This window comes from Polypterus senegalus, chromosome 7 (genome assembly GCF_016835505.1).
Source record: "Polypterus senegalus isolate Bchr_013 chromosome 7, ASM1683550v1, whole genome shotgun sequence".
NCBI lineage: Eukaryota > Metazoa > Chordata > Cladistia > Polypteriformes > Polypteridae > Polypterus > Polypterus senegalus.
The window spans coordinates 44,346,055-44,369,311 of record NC_053160.1 but is presented as its reverse complement, the minus strand read 5'-3'; the positions used below and the strand labels follow the sequence as shown (position 1 = coordinate 44,369,311).

At 35.9% G+C, this 23,257-nt stretch overlaps 1 protein-coding gene across 1 annotated transcript in view; it reads left to right on the top strand.

Moving 5' to 3' along the window:
- Window positions 1-22,448, top strand: part of anxa3a (annexin A3a) — a 36,935-nt gene extending 14,487 nt beyond the window's left edge. The window contains exons 3-13 of the mRNA XM_039758540.1: window positions 2,666-2,753; window positions 6,229-6,323; window positions 8,233-8,346; window positions 11,019-11,109; window positions 12,663-12,742; window positions 12,850-12,906; window positions 16,470-16,563; window positions 16,645-16,740; window positions 18,430-18,488; window positions 19,712-19,834; window positions 21,232-22,448. Of these exons, the coding sequence (XP_039614474.1) occupies window positions 2,666-2,753; window positions 6,229-6,323; window positions 8,233-8,346; window positions 11,019-11,109; window positions 12,663-12,742; window positions 12,850-12,906; window positions 16,470-16,563; window positions 16,645-16,740; window positions 18,430-18,488; window positions 19,712-19,834; window positions 21,232-21,291 (957 nt within the window). The 3' untranslated portion in view covers window positions 21,292-22,448. The remainder of the gene's footprint in view (window positions 1-2,665; window positions 2,754-6,228; window positions 6,324-8,232; window positions 8,347-11,018; window positions 11,110-12,662; window positions 12,743-12,849; window positions 12,907-16,469; window positions 16,564-16,644; window positions 16,741-18,429; window positions 18,489-19,711; window positions 19,835-21,231) is intronic.
- The last annotated feature ends 809 nt before the right edge of the window (window positions 22,449-23,257 follow it).

Sequence of the window (23,257 nt, the reverse complement as noted above, 5' to 3'; positions counted from 1 at the left end):
TGTTTGACTGTTTCTAAAGCATTTCAAATATTTTTTATATATTGTTATTCTTTTCTATAATTTGGTTAAACATTCCTGTTGATTTTGCGACTTCTGTCATTCACTTGTGGTGCCGATTTATTTGCGCAAATCCAAGAGACATTCAGTGGGCTGAGGGGAGGGGAGCAGGCAATTCTCACTCACGCACCAGCTTTGGGGCTCCAAAATACTGTAGGTGTTCTGCTTAGAGGCCTTAGATGGTTAGAAACAGCCTGCGTACAGTGTGGCACTGTTGTTTACTTCTTTGCAAAATTGATTTGTAATGGCTTTTACTGTTGCGAAAGCTGTGAAAAGACAAGCATAGAAAGCAGTAAAACTAAAAACACTGCAGTCCGCTGTTATATTCCAATATCTAAGTCATGTGAATGCTCACTTGTCCTGTAAAGCTTCTGACTGACCCTGGAAGTATATACTGGATTCACTATTGTTGCATATTAAGTATGCCCATGACTGGCTTGAAAAAAAGCCAAACAGTAAGAGCTTAACATTTTTTTATGAGAACATGCCATTAAATTCAACAGCTTATGTTATTTTCTGATTGCTTATTTCTTTTAGTCATTTGTTTTCAATCCACTTGTTCCAATATAGAATTGAGGCAAGGCCTTATCATAGAAAATATCTCAATCAGAGAAAAGTCAAACTATGTACTAGGTACCAAACCGTTACAAAATCTGAGACACACACGTTGGGCACACCCATTTGGATTTGCTAACCTAAATATCTTTTGGCATGTGATTGAAAACCAGAGTACAGTGATCCCTCGCTATATCGCGCTTCAACTTTCGTGGCTTCACGCCATCGCGGATTTTAAATGTAAGCATATCTAAATATATAGCACGGATTTTTCGCTGGTTCGCGGATTTCTGCGGACAATGAGTCTTTAATTTATGGTACATGCTTCCTCAGTTTGTTTGCCCAGTTGATTTCATATAAGGGATGCTATTGGCAGATTGCTGAGAAGCTACCCAATCAGAGCACGTATTACGTATTAAATAAAACTCCTCAATGATATACGATATGCTTCCCGCGTGGTGCTTCGCACACTTAAAAGCTCTAACAGCCCGATTGTTTGCTTTTCTCTGTCTCTCTCACTCTCTCTGACATTCTCTGCTCCTGACGGAGGGGGTGTGAGCAGAGGAGCTGTTTGCTTAGAAGATACGACGCTCCTCTAAAAAATGCTGAAAGACTACCTTCACATTGATCCCTTCATTGCGGCCACTTTATCGCCGGTGCTTCGTGTACTTAAAAGCCCAACAGCCCTATTGATTTTTGCTTGTTTATTTTTCTCTCTCTCTCTGACATTCTCTGCTCCTGATGGCACTCCTTTGAAGAGGAAGATATCTTTGCATTCTTTTAATTGTGAGAAAGAACTGTCACCTCTGTCTTGTCATGGAGCACAGTTTAAACGTTTGACTAAAGGGTGTTATTTCATGTCTAGAGGGCTCTAATAATGTTAAAAAAACATATTTAGAAGGTCGTAAACAGGTTTTCTATGCTCCAACTGTGAAAATATTAGATTTATAAATAAAGAATCCTACTTCGTGGAAATTCATTTATCTGTCTGGAGCAGATTAACCGTGATAAATGAGGGTTTACCGTATAACTGTGCAGAGAATATTTATAAACAGTGTGGGAGAGTTTCTAAGAGCTTAAAATATATAAAAATAACCATACAAACATATGGTTTCTACTTCGCGGATTTTCAACTATTGCGTGGGGTTCTGGAATGCAACCCCCGCGATCGAGGAGGGATTACTGTATTTGGAATAAACTTATAAAGAACTGTAGAAATATTTTTAACATTTAATGAATTTATACTCTGAACACGGGACCTGTGACAGAACCACTTCACCATGGCACCACCCATCCTATTCATTTAAGTTAAAATTTTAACTATTTATAATTTTTGTATACCAGGGATGTTCAAAAAGTTTCCTCACTTTTCAATTTTCGTTGGAAACGGTGAAGACAGGAGAAGTAGTAATTGGGCATTAAAAAATTGGTACGACGCTGGAAAAAATTGCATAGGAAACGAAGGTGACTATGTAGAAAAATGATAAATTTGTTTTTGAAATTCTTAAATAGAGTTAAAAAAAAAGTCTGGAAACTTTCTGAACGCCCCTTGTATATATAACTATCTTCTATGTGCCTCTGTTCTTTTAAAGACCTTACTTTGGTGGCGCAGTGGGTAGCGCTGCTGCCTCGCAGTTAGGAGACCCGGGTTTGCTTCCTGGGTCCTCCCTGCGTGGAGTTTGCATGTTCTCCCCGTGTTTGTGTGGGTTTCCTCCCACAGTCCAAAGACATGCAGGTTAGGTGCATTGGCGATCCTAAATTGTACCTAGTGTGTGCTTGGTGTGTGGGTGTGTGTGCCCTGCGGTGGGCTGGCACCCTGCCCGGGGTTTGTTTCCTGCCTTGTGCCCTGTGTTGGCTGGGATTGGCTCCAGCAGACCCCCGTGACCCTGTAGTTAGGATATAGCGGGTTGGATGATGGATGGAATAATATACAGTATATACTCAATATCAAGTTTCTTAGACTGAAGTGATTTAGTTGTCTTGATTTGCATGTGTGATATCATTATTAGGCTTTTAATTACTTGCTTTTTTTTGTATTCACTATTTTTTTAAGGCTGGCCAGAGAGGTACCATCAAGGATTTCCCAAGCTTCAATGCAGAAGCAGATGCCAAAGAATTGAACAATGCAATTAAAGGCTTGGGTATGAAGTTGTTTTTCTAATTTATTATTTCAAATATGATGATATTTATAACTTTTTTCTGTTAGTTTTTTATCTAGAATCTTATTGAATAAGCTGGAAGGTTCAGCATTATTAATATGATTGAATGAATGTCTTTACGGTACTATGTTTTTATACATTCTGTGACCCATGGTATCGGGATACAAAATTTTAAGAGGTATTTCAAGGAACTCAAAAAGGGCTATATTTAAAATAAGTTGAATATTTAGTCAACATGTAGAGATATTGTCAGTTATTTAGAGTGGGAGCCAAGGACCACATACAGTGCATCCGGAAAGTATTCACAGCACATCACTTTTTCCACATTTTGTTATGTTACAGCCTTATTCCAAAATGGATTAAATTCATTTTATTCCTCAGAATTCTATACGCAGCACCCCATAATGACAACGTGAAAAAAGTTTACTTGAGGCTTTTGCAAATTTATTAAAAATAAAAAAACTGAGAAAGCACATGTACATAAGTATTCACAGCCTTTGCCATGAAGCTCCAAATTGAGCTCAGGTGCATCCTGTTTCCTCTGATCATCCTTGAGATGTTTCTGCAGCTTAATTTGAGTCCACCTGTGGTAAATTCAGTTGATTGGACATGATTTGGAAAGGCACACACCTGTCTATAGAAGGTCCCACAGTTTACAATTCATGTCAACGCACAAACCAAGCATGAAGTCAAAGGAATTGTCTGTAGACCTCCGAGACAGGATTGTCTCGAGGCACAAATCTGGGGAATGTTACAGAAAAATTTCTGCTGCTTTGATGGTCCCAACGAGCACAGTGACTTCCATCATCCGTAACTGGAAGAAGTTCGAAACCACCGGGACTCTTCCTAGAGCTGGCCGGCCATCTAAACTGAGCGATTGGGGGAGAAGGGCCTTAGTCAGGGAGGTGACCAAGAACCCGATAGTCACTCTGTCAGAGCTCCAGAGGTCCTCTGTGGAGAGAGGAGAACCTTCTAGAAGGTATGGTAGAGTGGCCAGATGGAAGCCACTCCTTAGTAAAAGGCACATGGCAGCCCGCCTGGAGTTTGCCAAAAGGCACCTGAAGGACTCTCAGACCATGAGAAACAAAATTCTCTGGTCTGATGAGACAAAGATTGAACTCTTTGGTGTGAATGCCAGGCATCACGTTTGGAAGAAACCAGGCACCGCTCATCACCAGGCCAATACCATCCCTACAGTGAAGCATGGTGGTGGCAGCATCATGCCATTGGGATGTTTTTCAGCGGTACGAACTGGGAGACTAGTCAGGATAAAGGGAAAGATGACTGCAGCAATGTACAGGGACGTCCTGGATGAAAACCTTCTCCAGAGCGCTCCTGACCTCAGACTGGGGCGACGGTTCATCATTCAGCAGGACAACGACCATAAGCACACAGCCAAGATATCAAAGGAGTGGCTTCAGGACAACTCTGTGAATGTCCTTGAGTGGCCCAGCCAGAGCCCAGACTTGAATCCGATTGAACATCTCTGGAGAGATCTTAAAATGGCTGTGCACCGACGCTTCCCATCCAACCTGATGGAGCTTGAGAGGTGCTGCAAAGAGGAATGGGTGAAACTGGCCAAGGATAGGTGTGCCAAGCTTGTGGCATCATATTCAAAAAGACTTGAGGCTGTAATTGCTGCCAAAGGTGCATCGACAAAGTATTGAGCAAAGGCTGTGAATACTTATGTACATGTGATTTCTCTGTTTTTTTTATTTTTAATAAATTTGCAAAAACCTCAAGTAATCTTTTTTCACGTTGTCATTATGGGGTGTTGTGTGTAGAATTCTGAGGAAAAATATGAATTTAATCCATTTTGGAATAAGGCTGTAACATAACAAAATATGGAAAAAGTGATGCGCTGTGAATACTTTCCGGATGCACTGTATTACAGTTTGTAAGTAATATAATAAGAGTTTACTCAGCTCAGGAACATATTCTGAGGTGAAGTCCTATAGTTATGTGAGGAAAAGGCTGTCGTGCATATCTCTGGGAAGTAAACATTCAATTAAATTGAAGGTTTGTGCTTATGGATGATACAGTCCCTTCATTTTTCATACCAAGTTTTGAAATCCTATTGGCCAAATGGGTAGTCAATAAAATCAGAGACCACTAAATACCTTCACATTTACATGCTATTATTGTGGTAGAGCCCCCACACAAGACACAAAGAGCCAGTGTAGTGAGTGTTTCACTGGTCCTCAAGAAAACTAGAAAGTGTCTTTTAAAAGTGAGTACAGTAAGCAAAGGACCTTAAACATGTAGGTGCAACTGTACAATTTATCCACCAAGAGGAGCAGTTGATCATGATCAACTGTTCTTTTTTTATTTTTGGGACCCTTCTGAACACATAACTGACCCCATGACAGGGTTATATGTGACTCCCAGCATACATTAAGAGTAACACTGGAAGAGAGCAAGACAAGTAATAACTGTCAGTGTTCAGGAAAAAGAGGCGAGTATTGTGCTTTTTGTTGTTGTTGAACATCCACCTTTAAAGAAAAGATTTTGTTGTAAATTATCAGAGAGATGCTCCATCTACCCAGAAAATTAACATTGCTATTGTATATTACAAATTTGGACAAAAAGCTGTATTCCAAATATTTACATTGATCAATGTGTCAAAAATAATTTAGTAATGCATACATAGAGCAACAATAAAATTAGCTGGAATGGGATTGATAGATAGATAGACAGATAGATAGATATATAATTTATTAATTCCAAGGGGAAATTCACATAATCCAGCAGCAGTACTGTATACTGATACAAAAAACAGTATTAAATTAAAGACTAATAAAAATGCATGTAAAAACAGACAATAACTTTGAATAATGTTAGCGTTTACCCCCCTGGGTGGAATTGAAGAGTCGCATAGTGTGGGGGAGGAACGATATGTTTAAGAGGCGCCGAATGTAGGATTGTGGTGCATTGCTTAGCTCTGCTACCTTATTGATTCATCATTGTTGCACTTGGTTGTTGTTGTGTGTATGAAGAACTCATGCTCTCTCCATGCCTGTGTTGGATTTTCCTCCTGGGCTTTTAGTTTCAAATAACCACATTGTAAGTGTTGGCAGTCGATGTGGGAGGGTCATCCTGACACACCGGTGTCCTGTCTTGGGGTGTTTCCTGCTTGCTTCCTTGTTTCTAGGACCCTGAGCTTTCAGAATAGGCTCTGGCTGCCTGTGACTTTGAATTGGATTAAGAGGGTTTAATTTCTTATGCTGCTGCAGTTATCCATTTTAATTATTTTGAGCCAGAGATCTAAAGGTAAACGTGCCAGTGCCATAATGTTTTTTTTTTTTTGTTTTTTTTTAATAAAAACATATATAAGCCATATAACTTTGTAATTGTTTTTCCTTTACTTCAACCACTTGACCCCACTGTATCGTAGAGATTCAAGAAATGTAAAATGTCTGATCTGTTTGTTTTTTTGTTTTTTTTTCCCCCATACAAGGAACAAATGAGAAAGTTTTAATTGATATTATTACGAAAAGAAGCAATTCTCAGCGCCAGTTAATCTGCAGAGCATATGAAAAAGCATATAAACGGGTAAGCAGTTTTAAATGATAAAGTTTTTCACAAAACTGACTAAATAATCAGCAAAGGTGTCAGAAACACTCTTTAAACAATGATTTTCTTAATTTATTTTGGAAATGAATCAGGTTGTCCCTAAAGGCACTTAATAGTTATAGCAAAAAAAAATGTTCTCCCTTTCTGCATTTTCCAAGAGCCTACTCTTTCCCAAGTCTATGTCAGTGCCACATACAGCAGCCAACATTTATAAGACTGTCCCCTGGGTATACTGATGATCATTTGCATTACAGACTGTGTGGTACAAGTTATCTGTGTTTGTAGTCAAATGTGCAGGTTGATCTTCGACTTCCTCCTCAATATAAGAGAAGAAGGCGCATGCTCTATGCATGCCTAATAATTAGCCACATGGTGCAGCAAGAGTGAAAACATACCTTGAAGGAGCCTGACGCCCCCCCCAACCGAGGAGACTGTATGAAATAATGATAATAATGAAATATTTATTACTATTTACAAGACATTTCTATCTTGTTGATAGGATAAAAAGTGCAAAGCATAAGCAGAGACAGTTTAGAGAGCCTTCAGTGCAACTTCAAAAAATAGAATGAGCCAGTAGTTTCAATCAAGTGACTCGCCACTTTGAATTTTCTGGCTTTAAAAGACCTACATATTTTTTCTGACTTTAGACTACATTTTCAGCATCGCCAGTTTGTTTTGACGAAATCTATTATTGCGCGTCTCTGTCTGCAAACTTTCTTCTTTGATCTCATGGAGACATGGTAGTGCAATGGTTGGCATTGGTGCTGCACAGCTCAGGTCACCTTTTGGCCACAACAATCAGTCCAGGATAGTTGGCAGACATTTCCCTAGCCCCCAGGGACACTTTAAAGACGATTGCACCATTGTAATGCAATCAAATCTAGTTCAGTTAGTCCTTCCCCATTGACTTTAATGCAGTTCACGAACATTTCTGTGATTTCAGAGAACTCCGGGGTAAGCAAACTCAGTAATATTCGCTCATAACTATTTTATATTCAAATGCATGTCTGATCCAGGCAAGAGCATCAACACTTAGACCAGCTGTCTGATACAGAAAAGGGATCATAGGTGAAGGACTTAGGTAATTTCAGCTTGTAGTTTACCGCAAGTTACTTTCCTGTATTGAGAGTGCCAAGGATGTGAATAACTGTTCATTTTACTACAGGATATAGCACCTATGTTAGCAAGTTGTGATGGATCACAGTCAGTTCAAGTTGATAGAGTCACGGTCTATAAGAGCACCAGAATGATAACAGAAGAACAAGCTAAATGTAAGAGAGAGTACCACAACATCTGAACAATAAACAAAGAGGCAAGATTTGGAGATGAGTGATGTTGCCACCAAGTACCCTGGCAAAAATTAATTGACAGGCATTACTATGAATCTGTTAAAAGTGCAACTATTATAGAGGTGTAGATGGACATATAAATTAAGAAATTCTTAATTGCTACTTGTGTTGTATATATTAGTAAAATCTGAGCAAATTATAAAACTTGATGATTATCTTTTTTATTGTATAGTGACAAGAACTATGCATAGTTATCTTACTAAGGTGTCATTACTGAGTTGTGCAGCTTAAGCATCATCTCCTCTGATTTGTCATGAAGATGTAGACCAGCATTGTATTAATCTTTTTTAAGCTCCTAGTTATTCAGTATAACTGACTACCAATCTGGTAACAACTAACATGGTAAATTCAAAGTTTTGAATCTTGTAAGCGTTCACATACTTAGAATGCCTAATTGTTCAGTGTGTTAAATCAATACAAGATCATTTTTTTACGTTTTTTTAAGTGTTTCTTTGGTTAAAATAATACATTTTGGAAAGTAGTGTCCATAATCAGCAAGGTCATGTATAACACTGATTATGTATTGTTCACTGTTAAAGACTTTAATTGATGACTTGGATGGAGACCTTTCTGGAGAATTTAAGAATATTATGATTGGTTTGGTGATGAGCCCAGCTGCCTTTGATGCCAAACAGATAAGAGATGCTATTAAAGTAAGTGAGAAAGTAAAATAACTTACTTCAAACCTTAATATGTACAGTGAACCTTCAAGTGACTAATGATTCAGTGGAAGGTTGAACAGGCATACTGTGTGTTTTGTTACCATTTCTCTATACCTCAGTGCTGACTGCATAATGTAACCTGTAATAATGGCAATAGGACTGCACAATCTTGATTCTTTTCCCAGCATATTACAGTGTTTAAACATAGGGTAAACTGATGTGTAGAGACATTCTCTTGTAGATAGATAGATAGATACTTAATTAATCCCATGGGGAAATTCACATAATCCAGCAGCAGCATACTGATACAAAAAACAATATTAACTTAAAGAGTAATAAAAATGCAGGTAAAACAGACAATAACTTTGAATAATGTTAACGTTTACCCCCCCGGGTAGAATTGAAGAGACACATAGTGTGGGGGAGGAATGATCTCCTCAGTCTGTCAGTGGAGCAGGACGGTGACAGCAGTCTGTCAGTGGAGCTGCTCTTCTGTCTGGAGATGACACTGTTCAGTGGATTCTCCATGATTGACAGGAGCCTGCTCAGCGTCCGTCGCTCTGCCACGGATGTCAAACTTTCCAGCTCCATGCCTACAATAGAGCCTGCCTTCCTCACCACTTATAGCTGCATTTATTGGAGTAAGTACTGAAAACTTACGTAAGCCCAAAATAGAAGATATGCCACTCCAAAACTGAACACAGTTCCGCATAATGTAAAAATGATTTATAGCCAGAACAATTTCTAGTAAATTAAAGAATGTTACATACTTATTTTTGCAGTACAGGAGACCGTTCCTCTTCAAAAACAATGAGACTGGGTTACAAATTCTGAATGCTAGTGGGGGAAAAAAAGAGATGCATATAGAGTGATTATCTCTACCATTTCTCATTGGCTTTTTTTTTTTTTTGGTAACACTAGAGGGGTTTGCCCCCTGCTTGCTTCATTCACCAAACCCCCGGCCAGAGCTACGCGCCAGCCACTTCGCGTCTCTGCCGCTTGTGTTTGTAGATTTCACTTTCACCAAACAACAAATCTTTTAATTCTCATGGATACGCCTCTTCATTTGGAAGAAGCACTACTTTTCCCTGATGACAACACGAATTAGACTTTCGACTTAAAGTTTAAATCTGAACAATATATTCGATCTCTTTTCACTGTTCCGTTATTTCACAGAGTAATAATTTCCGTTTGTTTGTGCTATTGTGATCTTTACTATCAATTTTTTGAGACTTTCAAATTTTAGTACTTTCATTATCTCTAACCTGCTCTACATGTGTATCGCGCCAGTGTTTTTAAACCTCTTTACGATGTTCTACTATGTCACCTACTCTTTGTTTTTTATTTCAGGCCCTGGGCGTGTTTAAATCTCTTGGCATAAAGTCTCGTCTCGTCTCGTCCCAGGATTTTTTTATATAATAGAGAGATTATACATATATCTGTATAATTACAATGTAACAAATTTATCACTGATCCAAAAACAAGTGTCCTTACATAGTTACATTGTATCTTTACTTTTAAAATGTAATAAAAACATCAGGTTATGTAACTGCAACTATGTAACAGATATTCCATGGTCTGAGCAGTTTTAATGGAGAATTGCAGTGATAATCGCTTAGGTTTTCGACTATATTTCAAGATTTTTTTTAAACGATGAAAACACCTTTGTAAAATGGTTAACGCTTTTGCCTCACAGATCCATTATCCTGAGATGGACTTCTATCTGGAGTTGAGATATGTTTGTGAAATTTGTACATTCTACCCATGTCTCCCAATGTCATTTTCATGGGTTTTTCTGCCACATCCCAAGGACATGTAGGTTGGGTTACATGGCCATATATGTGTGTGTTTGTCAGTGGGCCTTGCAATGGGATGGCTCCCCATCCTGGGCCATTTCTTGCCTTGTGCCCGGTGATGCTTTTAATGTGATAACATTCTTGTAATTTATCCTCATTGAAGAGTCTCACTCTGGTAGTGGTCATTTTCTTTGATCAATCAGATGAGTAAATGATTAAAAACTAAGTTGTTACCGAGAGGGATATGCCAGGAGAGGTTGCAGCAAAAGTATTGGTTCCATTAGGGCGTATCTACAGTACACTATATGCTATAGGTCAGTGTCTTTGTACACTTGAGATTCTAAGCCATACGTCTCTGTTGCCCTCTATTCTTACATAAGCACATTGTTGCCCAGTGCCACCACGCCATTCCAGTAAACAGGAGGAAACATGTTAGACTAAATTATGGTTTCCTCTATGAAACAATTGCATACACAGAAATTACTTTTTTATATATACATTTTAATATTTGGTGGCATGGTGGTACAATGTTTAGTGCTACTTCTTCTTAGCTACAAACTTCTAGGTTCCAATTCCACCATCTGATTATAGTTTGTGTCAGTATCAGTTTTCTTGGTACTCCAGCTGTCTCCCAGTTTTCCAAGACAAGTAAGTTTGTTTGACATCAGTGAATGGTTGGTTCTTACTTTGTGCCTAATGCTGGGGAGCTAGGCTTTGTCCCTGTGAAATCTTTATTAGAATAATAAATTAAGAACATTAGTTCAAATGTTTTCCTGAATCGTGTACCTAGAACCTCTAAAGACCTTTAGATCATGATATTTAATTGTCACATAAAGTTCAGTTCACCTATTTTTTTCACCTTCACAGGGTGTTGGCACCAAAGAAAGCACTTTGATTGAAATCTTTGCCTCCAGAAACAATAAACAGATAAAAGATCTGATTCAAGCTTACCAGAAAGGTACAGTATACTCCTTACAAAGTGAAATTAGTATTTTAATCTATAGGCTCTGTTCTAAACATAATCAAAATTTGGCTTGTGGGCCAAATGAATAAAGTATGCCTATGCTTATGTTCATGTGGAACATACTGGCTAACTATTTAGTGAGAGGTTTAAGGAACTAAACTGAAGACATTTTTTCACACAGTGTTCATAATAAGTACTCCATTAAACAAAAACAGTTGCACCATTTTATTGATGAAACATTTTTCTAGTTAACAAATATTTTCTAACATTTGTGCCATCATTTTCATAACTGTCTTCTGCTTGTGCCTTGTCTTCACTGAATAAATTATTTCAAAGTATCAACTGGGATGCCCATTAGACATCATGTTACCCTTCAGTTCTCATTTACTAAAGCTATAAAGGTTCAACATCTTTAACCATTTCTAATAACTCATTTCCTTCAGTACTGAAGTACTGTATGTTTTATGTGAATATTTTCTAGCTTGTGTTCCTTTTTCATTGTGGTGATGAAATCTGCATATGTTTGCTCAGTAAAGCTTAATTAAGCACATCCTTTTGGCTTGTCAATTCAGTATATCTCAATCCCTTGTGTACACTGGGTTCTGGTTGAAGGTACTGATTCATCTATCATTCTTTTATCTTTTTCATGAAGCATGGTTTTTAGCTACAGACCTACTATTGTTATAATTTTGTCACCAATTTTCTTTGTTTATTTAGTAAATTCCATTTGCCACACATCTTTTTTTTATATTTGACATTTTCATACAAAAAATTGTAGTTCAAAGTGCTTCACAAAAATGGAAAGAAACACTATGGTTACAAAGTTAAAAGTAAGTAAATTAAAGGTTCTTTAAATGGGAAAAACATATTCCATTTTGGTAAACTCTTTGGATATGCACATTTTAAATATGCAGTGGGACATGAATCAGTACCCAGGAGCATTCTGTAGTTCGAAGTAGAAATTCACTAGATTTTAGGATTTTTCTTTCATGTTTAAACTGTTCCCCATTGGCTGTAATTTCAAGATGCTCTGAAAGATGCATGCTTATTTATTTATTTGTAATTCATAAATTAATCTTAACCATAATTTAAAAATGCCAGGTTAATTTATTAAAATAATAAATGAAAATGGCATAAAATAGTAAAAACATACTAATGTCTGTTTTATTGCCATTTCTCTATACCTCAGTGTTGACTGCATGATGTTAACTGTAATAATGACAATAAGACTGTACAATCTTTATTCTGTTCCCAGTATATTACAGTGTTTAAATTATAGGGTGAACTGATGCATAAGGACATGCTCTTATATGTTCATTTATTAGTACTGAAAACTTACATAAGCATAAAATAGAAGTTGTGCTGCTCCAAAACCGAACACATTTCTGCAAAGTACTGCCCAGTTTGACAAATGTGTGATCTATTTAGCAGACATGAACTGTTTTTGTTAGTGCTTTTAAGAAAGAAACAGCATAATACTACACATACATCTTTTTATAAAAAAAATTTTAATGTGTCCTTTTTTCACTCACCATTTTAACTGGCAGAATACCAGGAAAGTCTTACTGATAATCTGTCTTCTGACGTTTCTGGAGACTTCCTTCGTGCACTCCTTATTTTGTTACAGGTAAGTCTGAGTTTATAATTGGTTAGAATATGTAATTAAGCACCCCAGTATTGTTCTTTACACTCTTCCTGACTCATGTTGGTGTATATATCATTATTTTTAAACAGGCCAAAAGGGATGAAAGTGTTAACATCAATGATCACCAAGCAAAAAGTGATGCTCAGGTATTTTAAAAAGTTAAGCCTGTAAGGCAAAAAACGCTATTCTTAAGGTCAGTGCCACACTAGATCTGGTGTCCAACTGAGTAGTTTAATAATGATATAATACAGTCATATGAAAAAGTTTGGGAACCCCTCTTAATTCTTAATTTTTGTTTATCATTGGCTGAGCTTTCAAAGTAGCAACTTCCTTTTAATGTATGACATGCCTTATGGAAACAGTAATATTTCGCTGTGATATTAACTTTATTGGATTAACAGAAAATATGCATCATAACAAAATTAGACAGGTGCATAAATTTGGGCACCCCAACTGAGATATTACATCGATACTTAGTTGAGCATCCTTTTGCAAATATAACATCCTCCAGATGCCTCCTATAGCCTTTGATAAGTGTCCGGATTCTGGATGGAGGTATTTCTGACCATTCTTTCATACAAAATCTCTCCATTTGATGGCTGCCGAGCATGGACAACCTGTTTCAAATCATTCCATAGATTTTCGATGATATTCAAGTCAGGGGACTGTAACGGCCATTCCAGAACATTGTACTTCTCTCTCTGCATGAATGCCTTTGTAGATTTCAAACTGTGTTTTGGGTCATTGTCTTATTGGAATATCCAACCCCTGTGTAACTTCAACTTTGTGACTGATGCTTGAACATTATCCTGAAGAATTTCTTGATATTGGGTTGAATTCATTCGACCCTCGACTTTAACAAGGGCACTAGTCCCTGAAATAGCCACACAGCCCCACAACATGATGGAACCTCCACCAAATTTGACAGTAGGTACATTTGTGCTTGAAAGTTTGTGAACCCTTTAGAATTTTCTGTATTTCTACATAAATATGACCTAAAACATCATCAGATTTTCATTCAAGTCCTAAAAGTAGATAAAGAGAAACCACTTAAACAAATGAAACAAAAATATTATACTTGGTCATTTATTCATGATCGAATATTACATATTTGTGAGTGGCAAAAGTATGTGAACCTTTGCTTTCAGTATATGGTGTGACCCCCTTTTACAGCAATAACTGCAACTAAACGTTTCTGGTAACTTTTGATCATTCCTGTACACCGGCTTGAAGAATTTTAGCTCATTCTTCGGTACAGAACAGCTTCAACTCTGGGATGTTGTTGGGTTTCCTCTCATTAACTGCTCGCTTCAGGTCCTTCCACAACGTTTCGATTGGATTAAGGTCAGGACTTTGACTTGGCCATTCCAAAACATTAACTTAATTCTTCTTTAACCATTCTTTGGTAGAACGACTTGTGTGCTTAGGGTAGTTGTCTTGCTGCATGACCCACCTTCTCTTGAGATTCAGTTCATGGACAGATGTCCTGACATTTTCCTTTAGAATTCTCTGATATAATTCAGAATTGATTTTTCCATCAATGAAGGCAAGCCGTCCTGGCCCAGATGCAGCAAAACAGGTCTAAACCATAATACTACCACCACCATGTGTCCCAGATGGGATAAGGTTCTTATGCTGGAATTCAGTGTTTTCCTTTCTCCAAACATAACGCTTTTCATATCAACCAAAAAGTTCAATTTTGGTCTCATCCGTCCACAAAACATTCTTCCAATAGCCTTCTGTTTTGTCCACGTGATCTTTAACAAATTGCAGACGAGCAGCAATTTTTTTTTGGAGAGCAGTGGCTTTCTCCTTGCAACCCTGCCATGCACACCATTGTTGTTCAGTGTTCTCCTGATGGTGGACTCATGAACATGAACATTAGCCAATGTGAGAGGCCTTCAGTTGCTTAGAAGTTACCCTGGTGTCCTTTGTGGCCTCGCCGACTATTACACGCCTTGCTCTTGGAGTGGTCTTTGTTGGTCGACCACTCCTGGGGAGGGTTACATTGGTGTTGAATTTCCTCCATTTGTACACAATCTGTCTGACTGTGGATTGGTGGAGTCCAAACTCTTTAGAGATGGTTTTGTAACCTTTTCCAGCCTGATTAGCATCAACAACTCTTTTTCTGAGGTCCTCAAAAATCTCCTTTGTTTGTGCCATGATACACTTCCACAAACATGTGTTGTGAAGAGCAGACTTTGATAGATCCCTGTTCTTTAAATAACACAGGGTGTCCACTCACACCTGATTGTCATCCCATTGATTGAAAACACCTGACTCGAATTTCACCTTCAAACTAACTGCTAATCCTAGAGGTTCGCATACTTTTGCCACTCACAAGTATGTAATATTCGATCATTTTCCTCAATAAATAAACAACCAAGTATAATATTTTTGTCTCATTTGATTAACTGGGTTCTCTTTATCTACTTTCAGGACTTGAGTGAAAATCTGATGACTTTTTAGGTCATATTTATGCAGAAATATAGAAAATTCTAAAGGGTTCACAAACTTTCAAGCACAACTGTAGCAGGTGTTTTTCTTGAAATGTGGTGTTCTTCCACCATGCAAAGTGCCTTTTGTTATGATCGAATAACTCAATTTTTGTCTCATCAGTCCAAAGCACTTTGTTCCAAAATGAATCTGGCTTGTCTAAATGAGCATTTGCATACAACAAGCGACTCTGTTTATGGCGTGAGTGCAGAAAGGGCTTCTTTCTCATTGCCCTGCCATACAGATGTTCTTTGTGCAAATTGCGCTGAATTGTAGAACGATGTACAGATACACCATCTGCTGCAAGATTTTCCTGCAGGTCTTTGGAGGTGATCTGTGGGTTGTCTGTAACCATTCTCACAATCCTGTGCATATGCCGCTCCTATATTTTTCTTGGCCTGTCAGACCTGGGTTTAACAGCAAATGTGCCTGTGGCCTTCCATTTCCTGGTTACATTCCTTACAGTTGAAACTGACAGTTTAAACCTCTGAGATAGCTTTTTGTAGCCTTCCTCTAAACCATGATACTGAACAATCTTTGTTTTCAGATCTTTTGAGAGTTGCTTTGAGGATCCCATGCTGTCACTCTTCAGAGGAGAGTCAAAGGGAAGCACAACTTGCAACTGGCCACCTTAAATACCTTTTCTCATGATTGGAAACACCTGTCTATGAAGGCTTAATGAGCTATTCCAACCAATTTGGTGTTGCAAGTAATCAGTATTGAACAGTTACATGCATTAAAATCAGCAAAATTACAAGGGCACCCAAATTTTTGCACAGCCAGTTTTTCACATTTGATTTAATTTCATAAAACTAAATACTGCTTCACTAAAAATCTTTGTTCGGAAAACACCCCAGTACTCAAATGTTCCTAGGAAATGAAAGACATACCACTGTTATCTTTTTTGTTGAAAGTAGAGTAAATTATTATGCAGGTTGAGAGGGGTTCCCACACTATTTCATATGACTGTAAAATTGAAAAATTACAGCATGTATATGATATCCAGTTTACAGAAGAACACTAGGTGTTTCAAACACTCATTTTTAATTTATGTTAATTGTGACTGTGATTATTCTTGCTGTAAATTATTGTTTATTGTTTTCTATGATTTTACTAAAGTTTATTAGTTTACTTTTCAATTATTTTTTCATTGCTTAGAAAATTAATAACATGTCTGCAGTCCATTAAGGGCATTTTTTCTGCTTAATTATAGGCTCTCTATAATGCTGGAGAAAAGAGGTGGGGTACAGATGAAGATAAATTTTTTGAAATTTTGTTTGAGAGGAACATACCTCACTTGAAGAAAAGTAAATTCTTTTTAATGAGCTTTGTGGTTTACCACTATTTGTTCTGGCTATAGATGATTTAAAAGTCGTGCTTTCTCGTAGCTTTTGAAGAGTACAAGATTATCAGCAATAAGACAATTGAAGAAAGTATAAAAGGAGAATTCTCTTCTGATGTTGAGGACCTTCTTCTTGTAGTTGGTATGAACTAGTTGATTTATGCTTTATGTTTTAAAAGATGAACATGTAAATCATTTTAATTGGTAAAGAAGTATGTTTATGTCATTTGCAAATAACGTTAAAATATGGAAGTGTGATTTGTATGATTAGAATTGAGACTTTCTTTAACATTACATCCAATTCAGTTCTTAGTTCATTGTCTTTTTTACATATATTTATTTGGCTGACAGTGTTGTCCAAGGCAACATCCTGAATTTGAAATACATTTGGTTACATTTCTTTTGCTTTCACAATAGAAGCACAGACACATGAAGCGACTTGCTCTTGGTTACACAGTGTCAGAAGCAGGGTTTGAAGTCCAAAGTATTAACCACTACAACACATTGCCTAAATCTTGTAGAATGTCTCTGAATTTTGAATTGATTGTCAAATAACAAGTGATTTGCCAAACCTTGCACAGGAGTAGCCATTATCCAAATTTTTCTAAAATCAGACCTCATGGCTTTACGATTTTTGCTTTTGTTACAACCAGTTTATTAATTGAGCTTTTTTTTGTTTTAATAGTATTCTTTAAATGTTACAATTAATAGACTGGCAAGTGGCAAGGCAGAAGTTTATGTATTATAACCAGGGGTTGTTAATTTAGTTTCCACTTGTTACTCCTGATCAAGTGGTTGTCTTTAAGAGGGTAAAATTGTATTATATAATCTCTATAAATGTCATCTTTTGTTCAAATCACACTCATTTGGGAAATTTTGTTGAAACGTAAAACGGACACCGAGTGTTTTAGTAATAAATATACAAAGATATAAAAAAGGAAATAACTGGTTGAGTAAAGCAAGTAGTTTAATTACAGGCTAGAACTGTCAGCCGATTAATAAAAATACTTGTGTGCAGAAACTTGTGATAATATCCAAGGATATGTGGACTTTTTGTTTTAGAGGATATTGATATGCTCATATTTGAAATTATTCAGTGATGTGGCTTGAAATGTTGAAAGGTGTTTATATATATATATATATATACAGTATTTATGACTTTTTTTTACATGTATTTGTTTATTAAGGAAAAATATCCTTGAGTTAAGATATTATTACTGTTAGTAGAAAATTATTCGTCACATACTGACATCTTTAAATAAAGGTGTAACGTTTACCAGTCAGTGCTTAGTTTCAAGCACTGATAAATTGCTATCAAAATTAAATACATACAGTATTTAAAAGCAACACCTTTCTGCCAAAATAAACAGCATCTTATTCAACCTTCAGAGGCTAAAATTCAAAAATGGTATAGAACAAACTTATAAAATCACACTTTTCAACTCATTCAAAATCCTACCGAAGTGACCTTGAGAACTAGATGTTAATATTTTGAGACTTGTTTTTTTCTAAAGACATTTTAAGATCGAACCATGTTGCAATTGCTGTTATTTAAAGTATACCAACTTTTATTTCTTTATTTTGTCTTTATAGTTTGAAAAGGTTCTTATAACAAGTGACTGCCTTCTCACACAGTTAACTTTAGGCCAACATGGGGTCAATCCTGCCTATATCATATCTGTTCATATTTCTATTCTGTATTTTCCAGAGGGGTTTCTTAATAGTGTTTGCAAAGTTAAAAATATCCCATGATTATCACATCTTTTTGTCTTAAGTATATTACTGTGTAACAAACAATATGTTACCTTTAACTGTACTTTTTTCTTGGCAGTGGCATGCATCAGAAACACTCCTGCATTCTTTGCTGTACGACTGCATAAAAGCATGAAAGTGAGTTAAGTTAAATATGTCTGAAATGCTAGGCCTGAGAAGTGACTAATGGTTAAATCTTGAGGTAAATAGATACACTGATGGGTAACTGAAGAACTCCTACTCTGGGTTATTCTAAATGGAGTAACCCTATAAGCAGCACTCCTGAATCTTGGGGAAGCAGGAAAATATGAGTAATGCACTTTGGGCGCAGAAGCAACAAGGGCAGCTCTTTGTGTATTTGTTGTCTGTTTCAGTTTCATTCTATGAAATGAAAGGTGTGAAAGTGTCCAGTCATTTGAGGGCAGCACTATGAGGCACCGTTCAGGGTTCAGGATCACCTTAACATGAGAGGCCAGTAGAAGAGAGGAATAATTTACAGCTGGTTCGGAAACTTGCTGTATCTATAAATGAATGTTACCATCCCATTCCGGTAGGAGGAGGAAATTGAGAAGGGAGCGAGTGAGATCAAGCTCAACAAAGGTGAGAGCCAAAAAAGATGGCTAGAGCTCTGTGTGGGTTTCTGGTAGAGGACAGAGAAAAAGTGGAGTGCAAAGCAGCTGAGAGGAGATGTCTAGTTTTGCAGAATAACTAAGGGAGCAGTGAAGATGGAAGAAAGCTGGTGTAGATTTCAGTGTTCTGTTTTTTTTACCAAAAATAACTTTTAATATTAAAGATATAGTATACACTTACACTAACAAATATTTAATATTAATATATAATAATATGTATATATTATATGATATTCAGTATGTGTATATGTTTTTGGTCTATGTATTAATATATAATAATATGTATATATTATATGATATTCAGTATGTGTATATGTTTTTGGTCTATGTATCACCTGCAAGTTTCTACAATCTTACAGCAACCTCCAGAAGTATTGCTGTTTAATTCTTGACGACCAACTCATGAATAATGGAAACCACAAAATGCACGAGGGTGGCTGTTTACCACTCACTCTGTGAAATAGATTACATTTACTTGCTGCTTAGCCAATGCTGGAATAAATTCTGCATAGTTCCTAAGTTCTCTGTATATGTTAATAATATATGAAATCATTTCAGTTTGTTTTTATTAAATTGTTGTTGGCATTTTATTATGTTAGTTTAATTTAACAATGCAGAGTAATGAAAGGTTTATATAGTGTAACAAGGTTACTGTAATCTTCATGTATTTATTAGATTAATGTCCTCTGTACTGTTCATGGGTAACCATGTTAACATTTTATTAATTTGCAGGGTGCTGGCACAAATGAGACCACTCTTACCAGGGTAATGGTTTCCAGGTCTGAGATTGATTTGCTTGACATTCGCACTGAATACAAAAAATTAAATGGCCACTCATTGTATTCTACAATCAAGGTAAGATCTCTTTTGTTAACATAGACAATTGAAATTTGTAATGTGTTTTGTGATGGTGGATGTCTTTGTACTTTGCACCCATTGCTTGCAGTTCTGCCTAAAATGGATACGTAGGTCAGAAAATGGATCACAGGACTTACTTAATATGTAAATGTATTTATGCAATGTATGAATGTGTATGGTTTGATAATTTTTTTGTAATTGCTTTATAGCTAGAAAATTGTGCAAGTGATTTGAGCTTTTACATGGTGAAAGGCACTATACAACAAAATGTCATAATTAATTTTTGAATTACTGTTATTCTAAACTAAATTATAGTTCAATTCTGCAAAAAAAGGGAGAGAGACTGTGTTCCATTCCATGGCATACTGACTGACTGTATTGTGTAGTACTGGTCTTTCCTGGGAACATAAGACTAAAACAGCATACTACAATATATATATATATATATATATATATATATATATATATATATATATATATATATATATATATATATATATATATATTCTAAAGCATAAATAAATATTCTAAAGCCTACTACAATTTGTTCTAGCATAGATTCATAGAAACAGTTTGTCTGTAGTTTTTATTCTCTCTGATAAACATGCATTTTACAATTATTATTGTTTAAAAAATGATAAAATAAAAACATCAGTTTACAGCACATCCAACTTCCAACAGTCTGAAAATAAAACTACAATGATTAATTGAAGCGAAATGATCTGTGCCATAGTATATTTGAATATACAGATCTGTATATAACTAAATATAACTTTTTAAATTATGATCTGTGCGTATGTTTATAAAAAATATAAATATATGTGCTTCTATGTTTCTTATAACAAAAATGTGATCACATGATATATGTAGAAACTGATGTATGTTTCATTTATTTCTTTATGTAAAGTGTTAAAATTTGTGTGCTTTATCTTTGAAAGCAAAATATGAGAAAGAAAAAGAAAGAATGCACAAGCATAAGCAGATTGCAGTTATTATGTGCTATTTACCAGCGTTTTACTGCCACCTGCTGTAGCAATGGAGCATTTACTAAAACTTCCAATAGTACAATTTGCTTTTCGACATAATTACAGTATTAACTGCACTAGTAATGTTTGACTGTGTTATGGTAAAATTTAAAGTAACGTATAATGAGATTCATTTGCTGAGTGATTGAGACAGGTTTAAGAACTCACTCACTCAGTAAATGGCTAACAATCACAGAAATTTTGGAGCTAAATATTGATAAAATATTTTAAGATTCAGGTTTCCAGTGTGAAAATTACTGCAAGTTTAAACTAGAAACACTTTTTTCATCATTATTAATAAAAGACTTTTCTCTCCAAAGGAATGCACAGAAGCAATTTATTGTTTGTTTGTTTTTTTTTTAACTTCAGTCTGATACTTCAGGAGACTATGGTGAGACTTTACTGAAGATTTGTGGTGGTGAAGATTAATGTTTTCAAACCAACAATAAGTGAAGGAAATTCATTTCAGGACCGTGGATTGTATTCTTGTCTGTTATCACTACATGCTAATACGTAAATTTTAGCAACTGCATTATCATCATTAAATGTTTGCAGTGTATGTAATCAGTCTTTTCTTTTAAACTTTTTAACTGGGGAGATCAAGAATATGAAATTATACTATCGGTCAAAGGGGCAATTGAAATATGAAGTCTCAGTTTGCTTAGAAATATTGCAAAAAACACAGTTGTTCCTTATGATGTAAAACTAAAGATTCAAGTTCGTGTTTATTTGCTTCTTCGAAACTTGCAGTTACCGTCACTTCAATATCCTCTGGTTTCTGAGATTTCTTCGAATGGACAGTTTTACTCGAGAAAAATATATTTATTTTGTTTTATATGACTACTAAAAAGGTCTGCCAGCACTAACTTTAATTCTGTCAGAAAAAAGTAAGAGGATTTTATGATGAAGTCAGTGAGTATTACTATGAGAAGGAATGTTTGAGAACAGGAAAGTTAAAAACAGTGGCAGAGAATGTTCATTAGACTAGAGCATGTAGGTTGTGCATGAGTTGACTCCCATTGAAAAAGGATGTGCCAGAAAGAAAGAATTTAAAGAAGTTTTAGGTTGTGCTTAACTCTAACAAAACTATTATTCTTGTGTCAACATTAATGCTTTGCTGCTAATGCTTAAATGAGATTGCTGTACGCCCCTTCTTTAGTGCTGTATGACATTCCCATAGCTTTTGATTCACATTTATTTTGTTGAGCTCCTATTCAGATGTACAAATCTGCATACATTCTTATTTTAGTGTTTCATGTTTCACCCAAAATGACTGCACTTTTTTATATTTTTAGGAAGTTTTTAATTAAATACATTAACATTGCCAATACCTAGACCAAATAATACCACAAATGTATTTTATCTATTCTGAGATGTTTTGTTGCAGGTATTAAGAGTCACAATGCAGAATGATGCGTACATTATATTTTTACCTTGTAAAAAAAAAAATAAATTGTAACAGCATTTTCTCTTACTTTTGTGACTGTTTACCAGAAACAGACATTTGTTTAAATTGATTTAATTGTCAAGGATGCCAGGAATCCATGATAAATTTTAAAACAGTTTATATGCCTATCATATTGCAAGAAATGTCCAGGTCACCAGTAGTCTTGCTTGGAGACAAGAATTCCAGGTATAAATTACAGTAAAGGTAAAATGCTTTAACTGCCATATTGGTTTGTGTGTACATCCCCAATGTTAAAGAGGTATAGAAAATAACACCAGACTTGTGAAAGTTTATTCACATGCAATTTACTTGCAGTTATTCACAAAGACTTGATACTGAATGATTTTCATGGTATGTCTGGATTGCTTGGATACCCAGTAAACTAGCTATTAATTATCTCATCATATTATCTCTTAAATAGCAGAAGACTGTGTTCTCAAATATATCACTTGGATATTTACTTCTTTTTCTACCAGCCATCATGTAAATTAGTCATTTAAGTGTTTCACCTTAAAGCTGTTTTTATTGAATTTGCAGTTTCAGTTTTGTGTGTTCAGTTCATCAGTATGTTAGAAATAATATAGGCAAGGGAACAGAAGCAAAACATAGAAAAATCAAGGTATGGCTGCAGTACTTGAACGCGCATACTAGTGTTTTCCAAGGCACGTCTTGCACACACATGATAAAAAAGTAAAAACTCAGAAAATGAAAACCAAATATTGATTTTTTTTTTTTTATTTTGTTTTATGCATGCTGTGGATATGCTAATGAAGGAAATTAAACACAATGTTTTCGAGTGAGTAATTTCACTGACACTGGTACCAGTCAATCATGCAAAAACAGGTGCTGTGAGGCAGGAATGACAGCCCACTTTACCTACATTGAAACATTTGCATTGAACTTACTAAACTCTAACCTGATTAAATACAGGTGAATTGGCATTGCTAA